This window comes from Neolamprologus multifasciatus, chromosome 22 (genome assembly GCF_963576455.1).
Source record: "Neolamprologus multifasciatus chromosome 22, fNeoMul1.2, whole genome shotgun sequence".
Classification (NCBI taxonomy): domain Eukaryota; kingdom Metazoa; phylum Chordata; class Actinopteri; order Cichliformes; family Cichlidae; genus Neolamprologus; species Neolamprologus multifasciatus.
The window spans coordinates 14,102,745-14,113,049 of NC_140459.1; the positions used below are offsets into that span (position 1 = coordinate 14,102,745).

A 10,305-nucleotide genomic window follows, 5' to 3' on the forward strand; every position below is an offset into this window, starting at 1 on the left:
ATGAAACAAAGTCATTGACGTCTATGAGTCTGGAAAAGGTTACAAAGCAATTTCTAATTTCTTGGGACTCCAGCAAAATGCAGTGAGAGCCATTATCCACAAATCAGGAAAACTTAGAAAAGCAGGGAACTGTTCCAGGAGTGGCCATCCCATCAAAATTACTCCAAGTACAGTGGTATGCACCTCAAGTTTGGGCACCCCTGATAATTTTCATCTTTTTCCTTCATAAATCATTGGTTGTTTGGATCAGCAATTTCATTTAAGTATATCATATAGCAGACAAACACAATGATATTTGAGAAGTGAAATTAAGTTTATAGGATTTACAGAAAGTGTGCAATAGTGACTTAAACTAAATTAGGCAGGTGCATAAATGTGGGCACCCCAACAGAAAAATTACATCAATATTTAGTAGATCCTCCTTTTGCAGAAATAACATCTCCAAACACTCCTTATAGCTACCAATGAGAGTCTGGATTCTGGTTGAAGGCATTTTGGACCTTTCGTCTTTACAAAACCAGTTCAGTCAGGTTTAATGGTTTCCCAGCATGGACAGCCCGCTTTAAGTCACACAATAGATTTTCAATAATATTCAGGTCTGGGGACTGAGATGGCCGTTCCAGAACATTGTACTTGTTCCTCTGCATGAATGCCTTAGTAAATTTTGAGCAGAGTTTAGGGTCATTGTCTTGTTGAAATATCCAGCCCTGGTGCAACTTCAACTTTGTCACTGATTCTTGAACATTGTTCTCAAGAATCTGCTGATATGGACTGGAATCCATGTGACCCTGAACATTAACAAGATTCTCAATACGTGCACTGGCCACAGCCCCACAGCATGATGGAACCGCCACCACATTTTACTGTGGCTAGCAAGCGTTTCTCTTGGAATACTGTGTTCCGTTTCCACCATGCATACCTCTTGTTATGCCCAAATAACTCAATTTTAGTTTCATCAGTCCACAGCACCTTATTCCAAAATGAAGCTGGCTTGTCCAAATGTGCTTTAGAATACCTCAGGTGACTCTGTGGCATGTGCGCAGAAAAGGCTTCTTCTGCATTACTCTCCCATACAGCATCTCCTTGTGCAAAGTGCGCTGAATAGTTGAATGATGCACAGTGACACTATCTGCAGCAAGATGATGTTGCAGGTCTTTGGAGCTGGTGTGTGGGTTGACTATGACTGTTCTCACCATCATTTGCCTCTGCTTATCTAAGATTTTCCTTGACCTGTCACTTCCGGCCTTAATTAAAACTGTCCCTGTGGTCTTCCATTCTTTGAGATTTCTTTAAGTAAAATCAGTTTGGCTCCTTTTTAAAAGTTAATAACAGATGAAAAACAGATTTGTGATCGTTTTGATCTTGCAAATTACTAAAAAACGGTTCCGAGTGATCACCTTGATCTGTGTCTTTTCAAGGATGACAACACCCCCATCCATATGAAACGGGGGTCACTGAATGGTTTGCTGAATCTCAAAATGTCAGTCAAATCATATGGGAGCTGGAGTCACCAGATTTTAACTCCTGTAACGCTTTCACCTTTTACTTTGAAGGAGTCACACAGATGACCATTCCAGTGATTGTGGTCTGGATTATATTAGTGAAGATAACTCAATGATGGTTGTAAGGTTTTGATTTGAGATTATTTTTTTTACTGCACAAAGATGCTACACCACACTGAAACCTTTATTACCCATCAACAACATGTTACAGCCACACAGGCTGATAATCCAGCCAACTGCGACCCCTGGTGGAGACCTTTACGTCATATGTATTTTTTCAAAAATAATTCTACAGATTTGTGACCGGATGTTAAAAAGATTGATTTTTGAAGGCGATCCAGATCAACCCTATAACAGACATTGATGGTAACAAAAACCACATCAGTCTTTTTGCGGAGTGTGTTTATTTTTCTCTCTAAAAACACTACATGTCAGAAATTACAACATTTAAGCCAGACACATTCTGTGAGCCTTATAAAATTAAGCACTGAGTTGCATTTTAAAAATGTGTTTCCTATTAATATGGCAAAGCTTGGTTAAAATGCTGAGCTGATAACAAGGCTAGATGGGACTCTAATTGTCCTTAGATAGTGTAATCCAAACCAGTATGTCCTGTCCGCATCAGGGAGCAGCTGTACGTGACAAAGACAAGATTTAGATAGCATTGTCCGATAGAGGTTTGCAAGTGTTTCTTTAATACTATCTCCCTATAGGAATGTGAAAGAGTGGAAAGTTATTATTTTCGACCTCTAGCAGGCATTTGGGTCAAACGTGAATCCAGGCTCCTCTGGGATTTCAGGGGCATTGTAGCCTGGGTTTGAGGTGTAGTTTGGGTTTGGCAGCTCTCTGTCGAAACATGACCAGCGGGCTTCTCCAGTGTTCTCACAGCACTCGTACGGGAGGGTCATGGTGGAGTACTCTTCCACACAGAACAGAGACAGGGCGTTTTTCCACTGTAAGAAAGAAGAGTCATGTCACACAGTATCGTCACATTAGCCGGGGGGGGGGGGGGGGGGGGGGGGGGGGGGGGGGGTATTTAGAACCACAAATTTATGTTAGAGGAATCAGATTTGTAAGCAGGTGCAGCTCACGGCGATTCACTCAGCATCAGTCAATATTTTCTTTTTATCTTCCATCTGCATAAGTATTTTAGAAAACTTTAAAAATAAAAGTCAAGTAAAATTTTATTTGTATAGCACATTTCAAGATAAAAATAAGGTGCTTGAACATAAAGTTTTAAAGCTTGTATTATAACTGAAAATCATCTTGTCATTTTATTTTCGATCAAATTCATTTACATTATTGCGTTTACGTTGATAAATAAAATGCAATTTGTCTTTATTTTCTGTCGTAGCTGTCCAAGCTGGATGCTTCTAACAATTACGACCAAAGTTTAAAAGAAGTTGGCGAGGGAGGTTGTTGTACGTTTCTACTCCTGTCAGCAGCTTCACACACCCACTACTGAAGACATCCATTTGTGATGAACTGCCAGCTTAGAAGGCTGATCTAAAACACAGGTGGGCAATTCATTTTTCCAAGGGGCAAGATTAGAAACTCGCTCTCTTGAGGATACCCACATCAATAAGCTGAATTCAGTTCTGTTAAAAATAATTTTATGCTTTATTAGGCTGGCCCCACACAACAGTCCCTGCTTGTTTACATCAGAGGAGTAACTGAGAATTAAACTGGAAGTACAGATCGCTGGACACATTGATGAAGTACCTGAAGCAGCCAAAGCTTTTTCAGGGGTGTAAACCCACTGCAGCTTCCAGATTAGCTTGCAAGTATTTCTTCAACAGTTTTGAAGTTAGATGAAGTATTTTCATCCTCATGTTGTTGGCACAACCAACTGTCACTCACCAATTTACATAAAAGTGATTGGAAACTGCTGGCTTCAGCAGTGAAGGGGACGAAAATACAGGTATAAAATGCTTTACTGTGTCGTATTCTTTAAAATTATACTGATTTGTATGAATTTATAGTTTTGAAAGCCAAAGCCTCTTGGACAGTCCATAAATTTTAAGACAATGAAGCTAAAAAATGAGTATTATTAATTCCCTACTAACTGTATAAATAGTAAATAATAGCATATCATCAGGGAGAGTTCTGCTAAGTGTTTTCAGGTTTACTTCGGTCCCACACACTCAGAAACTCACTGCTTGTTGGGCGCAGCAGAGGATCTGGCTGCTCTGCTCGTCTAGGTGTCCACTGCAGCACACTCTGAACCACGACTCTAGGCGGTTCATGGCATGTCCACGGCGTCGGAAGTGGCTGGACCCGGATTTGGGGAAGAAACTGGGAGGGTACCTGGGGCGACCTCTACCCTGATGACAAATGGCAGCCAGATTGTGAGTGGTGGGACGGGCAGGGGGGAACGGGACGTTGGGCTCTTCGTGCTCTTTGCGAGAGTTCTTCTTGGTCTCTGTGGAAATCCAACAAGAAGAAATGGAAAGGTTCAAAGCACTACAGTTTGAAGAATGCATAATGTATATATTCTTAAAAAAAAAAAAAAATCTATTTACCTCCCAGATGTGCACCATAAAACAGCACCAGAGCAATTATGCAAAGTCCTGCAAGGCGCCCAGGTGAAGTCATGGCTGGATGGTGGTGTGATGGGAATCGAATGCTGAAGAGGCTTCTGTGAATGTATTGAGAGAGGATGCTAAGCCATCTTATATGGGAGAGCCAGGATTTGTGGGCGTGAAATGCTTGGAAGTGACCGGTGCACATTGGGGAGGGAGACGATATGAGGGAATGAGGTGGTGTAATAATACTGGAGGCTGCTGAGATAAAAATAAAATGAGTTTGAACTTTAGGGATATCTGCTGATGCGTGCAAGGTCAGTCTACACAGTCGGCATTCACTTAGGATGAAATCAGTCCAAACTGAGACATAATACCATCATTAGTAATAACAGAGTTTGGGGGGTTTTGTTTTTTTATCCTTTGACCTTCAGACTTTCCTCCAAACATCAGCAATGGCTCCGTTCTATAAACAGAGCAGAACAGCATGAGAGACTGAAGAGGCTTTAAGGAATAGAGTTTGTATTCATATTACTTACAACTTTTATTTGTCTGATATGACATGTCAAAAACCCTCGTTTCTTTATATTTTGGTAGGAAAATGGGACATGTGATTTATTGAAAGGTGCAAACATAAAGATGTCCGTTCCAAGTACTGACTTTCATGCTTGCTAAAATTGTACAAATTTCTGTATTTCCATTTATTATTCAATGCAGCCAGGCACAATAGATGAAAGGGGGTCCCAAGTCAGGTTTTTAACAAATAAGTTATTATAATAAGTAATTTTAACCAGTGCACAATTTCATGGTAAATATACAGAAAAACAAAAAAATATTTGCACAGTCTTTTATCATAAATACGCTGTACTTTTTGGTGCACAGATTAACTTTGTCTTTTTACATCTTTACTTAATACTTATGTTGATGTGCATGATGTATGCTTTATTATTCAACTGTCCTTTTATTTTACCATAAATGTGGCGAGGACTGTTCTCCTTTTACAGCTTAAAGAAAAAATATCAATCCAATAAAACTCTGCAGGCTTTATGGAGCCAAGCCTAACTTTTTCCTTCATTCATAATCATTGTTCAAACACAACTTCTTGAAAGGCGTGTACAGAAAAGGAGTGTCTCCTTTACCTATAGTTATGCAATTTTTTAAGTTACTCTCACACTGCCAAAAATAACTTGCACATTAGGAAAAATGATTTACTGCCATTTAAATAAACTTGCAGTACAAACAGCTTGCCTTGTTGTCGCCTTATTCTACTATATGTCCGGCTCAACAAAATAACAGTCCTGTGAAAATGATCAGGCACAAACACTGGACTGAAAACGGGTGAAAAAGGAGTTAACGTCCAATAAAGAACATTTGGATCTTTAGAACCACAACACAAAGAAATGAGGGCTGGCACATCTGTGATCCAACATAACTCTTTACTTTATTATTATTTAGCAGACGTACCCTCCCCTGTGTCTGTGGTATGCCTCCCTCTGTCTCAGACTCCGATTCCTCATCTCATGCGTGTTTAGTTTTAGTGCTCATGTCTCCCACAGGTTGTTGTTTTGGAGAAAGAGTCCTGTGTCGGTTTTGTTTCCTGCCCTCCTCTCCCTGATCAGCCCGGTTTGTATAAATAGTTGTCCCGTCTCTGTGTTTGACCTTGTTAGATTGTTTGTTGATGGTCTCCATTGGTGCTACTTATGTGCTTTATGTGGACTTATTTAACTTTATCCACCGTATTGTTCTGCATTTGGATCCTCGTCTGTACACCGCACGTCATAACATTTAGCATTAGTTGTAGTGTTTTGTTTCATATGGGAAGCGGTGGTCAGATTTAAGAAGTGTGGAATAGATACTGCAATGCAAACACAGCACTTTGTGAAGGCAGTTCACTCAGTGTCCCCCCCCCCACACACACACACACACCACAGTTGTAATTTAGTTTCAGTAAACTGTAATAAACAGAGAAGTATGTAAACATATTAAAAATGAGTGCTTAATTTGTTTTTATGTCATCGAGCCACTTTTTAATTAACCATGAAGTAGAAGATGATATTTTTCCTCGCTTATCTTTGCTGACTGGTTAAAGCTGGGGAATAACGTGGTTTATCAAAAGTTTTTCCAGACTGCACACGGCTTACGGTAAACTCCCCCAAACCTGTTTTCAAATACTGTTATCAGTCCCGGAGAATGCTGAACATGGTGTCCCACTTTTATTCACAGACTGCGGATAAAATTTAACTGTCGTGCATTCATTTGTTGTCCGCTGTTGACTGACTGACAGCTAATGGGTGGTGGTTTCTTTCAACCAAATCAATAAGTGTCTGTCAGCATTTTATTGGTCTGCTCTGTGATCCTTAAACACTTAAAAATGAGTGTTTTCATAATTAATTTAGTGGATTTTTATATAATGTACTGTAAAAGAATTAATGTTATTTTAGTGTTTGGTACTCATATATTTTAAGCTTTTTTTTGAGAAACTCAAATTCTCTTAATGCTCTTATCCTATGACAGCTGGGATAGGATAATAATGCAAATGCCAAACAGCTTATTCTGTAACGGACGCTTGTTTGGTGTCATTTAACCATACACAGCCACAAGATGTCACGATCCTTGGTCGCTTTACCAAGCGTTTTGAGTTTTCATATATTTTGATGGTGTATGTTTAAGTTCATTTAGTTATCTTGAGCTCCAAGGTTGCCCAGTTGTATTAGATTCCCCATGTGACTTCATCCCCTGTGTAATCGTCCTGCTTTGTCTGCTATGTTCGTGTCATGTTTCTAGGTTTTCATGTATTCATGCAAGGTCTTCATGTTCAGTGTTTTTTCATGTTTTAATCATAGTTCACCCACTCTAGGTTATTCTTTAGTTTTGCATTTGCCCTTTTATTTTGTACTGTTTAACCAGCCTGCAATAAACGGCTCGCCCTTAGTTAAAGCTACTGTGACACAAGACACTGTGGGATCTCATCATGTAACCAGCATGGTTACATCAGACTTCAATCCTCCAATCCAGGACCTTTATTTCACCACAGAAAACGCAAAAGCAAAAGTATGAGATTTATGAGAATAAAACAAAAGTAATTTTCATTTTTGGTGTGATTGTACTTTTAAATCCAATCTTAAAAGGCTTGTACATTTCTTTTCTAAGACAAATTACATCATGTATGTCTGTAAAGATTTTCAGGTTGAATATTTAAGATCCTGTCCAAACCAGTATGTCCTGTCCGCATCAGGGAGCAGCATATAAATATAGAGACATATAGAGGCATTTAGCTTTTAAAGTTAAGATAACCTGATTTCCTGAGTGGTACGCAGTACTTTCCTGCCTCCTGTGTCAGCCTCTGACATCAGGGCACAGTGAGGGCAGTGCTACTAAAGTCCATCACAAATTTACACCCAAAAGACAGACATCAAATTATGTACTGTGTACAGAGAGAACTACAAAGAGAGCTTGACTTATGCTTCCTGATACAAAAAGTCTGCTCATTGCGGCGTAGCGTTTTCATCACTCATCCAAGTGACTTCCTCAGTCTCAGCTGAATACAGGTTTCCCCAATGATTGAGCATATATCAAGAAATGCTTCCTGATACTTTCTTTTTTAAAATCATATTTAGAGTCCACAAAAATATTCTAAAGTTGTATTCAGTCATCACCTGATCCGTTTGAGTCAGAAAAATTCAAATTAAAACCAGAGGCTTTGGTGAAGGATGCCAGTCTATCACTCTTGCCTCTTACACCACTCATCACCGGGGCAACCAAGAGCAGTGCAACAGCCATTGTTGAGCGCATTTCCAGCACGTGTGCCATGAACAGATGCAAGCAGTGCTTGTCTCAGGTCTTGTGGTGTTATGTCTACATTTTCAAATCTCCCAGCATATCACGTAGGCTACTTCTTCACGGACACTCATGGTCAGCTTATTCATTCATTTTTAACTGAAGGATAACTAGAAGAGCTGTTGATCCTGAGTTTATCACCAGAAACATTTCTGTTTATATTACAGTCTTCTCAGCAACTGCCCTTCCATCTATGTAAGAGCAAGTATGAAGTCAGTTTTAGAGAAGATTAAAGGTATTGTCATATTTTACTCACTCTGGTGTCATCACTCTTATCTACTTTGATCATCCACTGAGCACTGCTGAGTGTTAGAGACAGGACATTTGTAATTTTAGTGACCTTGTGTAAATGCAAGAAAGTCTGTCACATTGAAGGACATATCCTGGTCAAAAACAAGATTCCTCAAAGTGTTACTGGAGGCCAACATCATGCTATCCAGATTAAGTATCTGATTAGATGCCATGTTTCTAGGATTTTTAGGACAGAGTATAATAACCTCTGTTACATGTGAATTTGGAATCAGAAAATTAGAGGCCATCCAGGTCTTTATATCTTTAAGACATTCCTGCAGTTTAACTAATTGGTGTGTGTGTTATCTGGTGAGCAGCTGGGTGTCATCTGCATAGCAGTGAAAATGTATACTATCCCTTCTAATGATGCTGCCTAATGGATGGTATGATGTAGACAGAAGTTGTCCCATCACACAACCCTGTGGAACTCCATAATTTATCTTAGTGTGTGAGGACAACTCTGCATTTACATGAGCAAGTTGGAGTTTGATAGATATGTAGATACGATTCAAACCACTGCACTACCTATAATTCCTACAGCATATTGCAATTTCTGTGATCTAACGAACACAGAAATGAGTCATCATATGTAACCTTTAGTGCTGTTTCCATACTTTTCCTGCCACCCAACAGGTACCCAAATTTCACTCTAAAGAGATGTTCCACTATTTTTTGGTACCATCCTATACCCAGAGTACAAATACTTTGTTACTGTACTTAAGTACAATTTTCAGGTATCTACTTTACTTGAGTATCTGTACTTTCTACTCTACATTTTTAAAACAGGCTTGTTACTTTCAGTTTAATAGCTTTGGGGAGAGGATGTTTCTATATTTCTAAAAATAGAAACATCCAAAGAGCTACTTTTCACTTTCTTACTTTAAGTTTCAGAGCCTGCAATTTCTTTTACCTTTACATGAGTAAAGAAGTTGAATCAGTACTTCAACTTTTAATAGGATTTTTTAATAGTAGTTTTTATACTTATAAAGAATGTCTGTACTTTTGCCAACTCTCACTAAACCATACCGTTTGGTAAATCTTGTCTCTGCTGTCACTGTCACGGTTCGCGAGGCGAGCCGTATGGAATTGTGAAAGGATCCAAGATGCAGCACAACTGAGGTGAGGAAGCTTTGAGGGACCGTGCTTAATACAACAAAGGCGAGGGTGGCGAAAAACAGAACTGGGAGTAACCTAAACTGGGAAAAGCTAAACAAAAACACACCTGAAACCTTGAGACATGAAACAGATGCAGTGAGACGTAGAAATACACAGGGAAACCACTCTGGACGACGAGGGGGAAAAACGCAGACGAACCAGCAACGAGGGCGAGGTAACACACACTATTGCTGTGTTCCAATTCAGGGTCTGCACGCTTGAAGTACGCATTTTAAGTGCGATTACGTCACCGCCACGCGAAGACTGCTGTCCCAATTCGAAGTGTACTTCAAATGCATACTCCAAATGCGCCGTCGATTTCCTCAAATATCAAGCGTGGTCCGGTGCACGCTTCGTGGTCCCATATATCCCACAATTCATAGCGCGGTGAGGGGTGTGGATAATTTTGCCGCAAAATATAGTAGTATCTCGATATCTCTCTAGATATCTATATATAGATATATCTATCTATCTATAGAGAGAGAGAGAGAGAGATCTCTAGATAGATATATATTAGGGGTGCAACGATACACAAAATTCACGGTTCGGTTCGATACTTTGGTGTCACGGTTCGATATTTTTTCGATACAAAAAAAATGTTCATGCCTTTTTATTAATTTGTCATTTATTAAATTTTCACGGCACATTCTGCACCACATCTCTGTGCGTTCATCATTTGTTTGAAGCCAGCTCACCTCCTGCAACCACTTTTCCGAGAATACGCTTCTTTTGTGGTTCGGACTCCTTCTGACATTTCTTTGGAGGTGGAGGAACATCACAGTAATTGCTTAAAGGAGCTTCTTCGACATCTTTAAGAGTTCTAAACAAATGTCTGTCCTCCTCCTGAAAATCTTATGTACGCAAACACACGTTGCAACTTCTTATCTTGTGCGGGTTTTTATTTTGACAGCGAATGCGCACCTGCGGACCACTTATGTGCAGCCCTGGTTATTTAGCTCGTCATATTGCAGCCACAGAAATTCTTTTGTTCATGAAAC

At 39.6% G+C, this 10,305-nt stretch overlaps 1 protein-coding gene across 2 annotated transcripts in view; it reads right to left on the reverse strand.

Annotated features, from left to right (window-relative positions):
• Positions 1–1,887: 1,887 nt before the first annotated feature.
• Positions 1,888–10,305, reverse strand: part of ecm1a (extracellular matrix protein 1a) — a 26,073-nt gene continuing 17,655 nt past the window's right edge. Inside the window, exons 3-5 of one of the 2 annotated variants that reach the window (XM_085148297.1) lie at positions 4,025–4,140; positions 3,659–3,924; positions 1,888–2,455 (exon numbers count right to left, since the gene is read on the reverse strand). In XM_085148297.1, the coding sequence (XP_085004423.1) occupies positions 2,252–2,455; positions 3,659–3,924; positions 4,025–4,140 (586 nt within the window). In that variant the 3' untranslated portion in view covers positions 1,888–2,251. Of the gene's footprint in view, positions 2,456–3,658; positions 3,925–4,024; positions 4,286–10,305 lie in introns of both variants that reach the window. The other variant, XM_085148298.1, reaches the window with a different exon arrangement.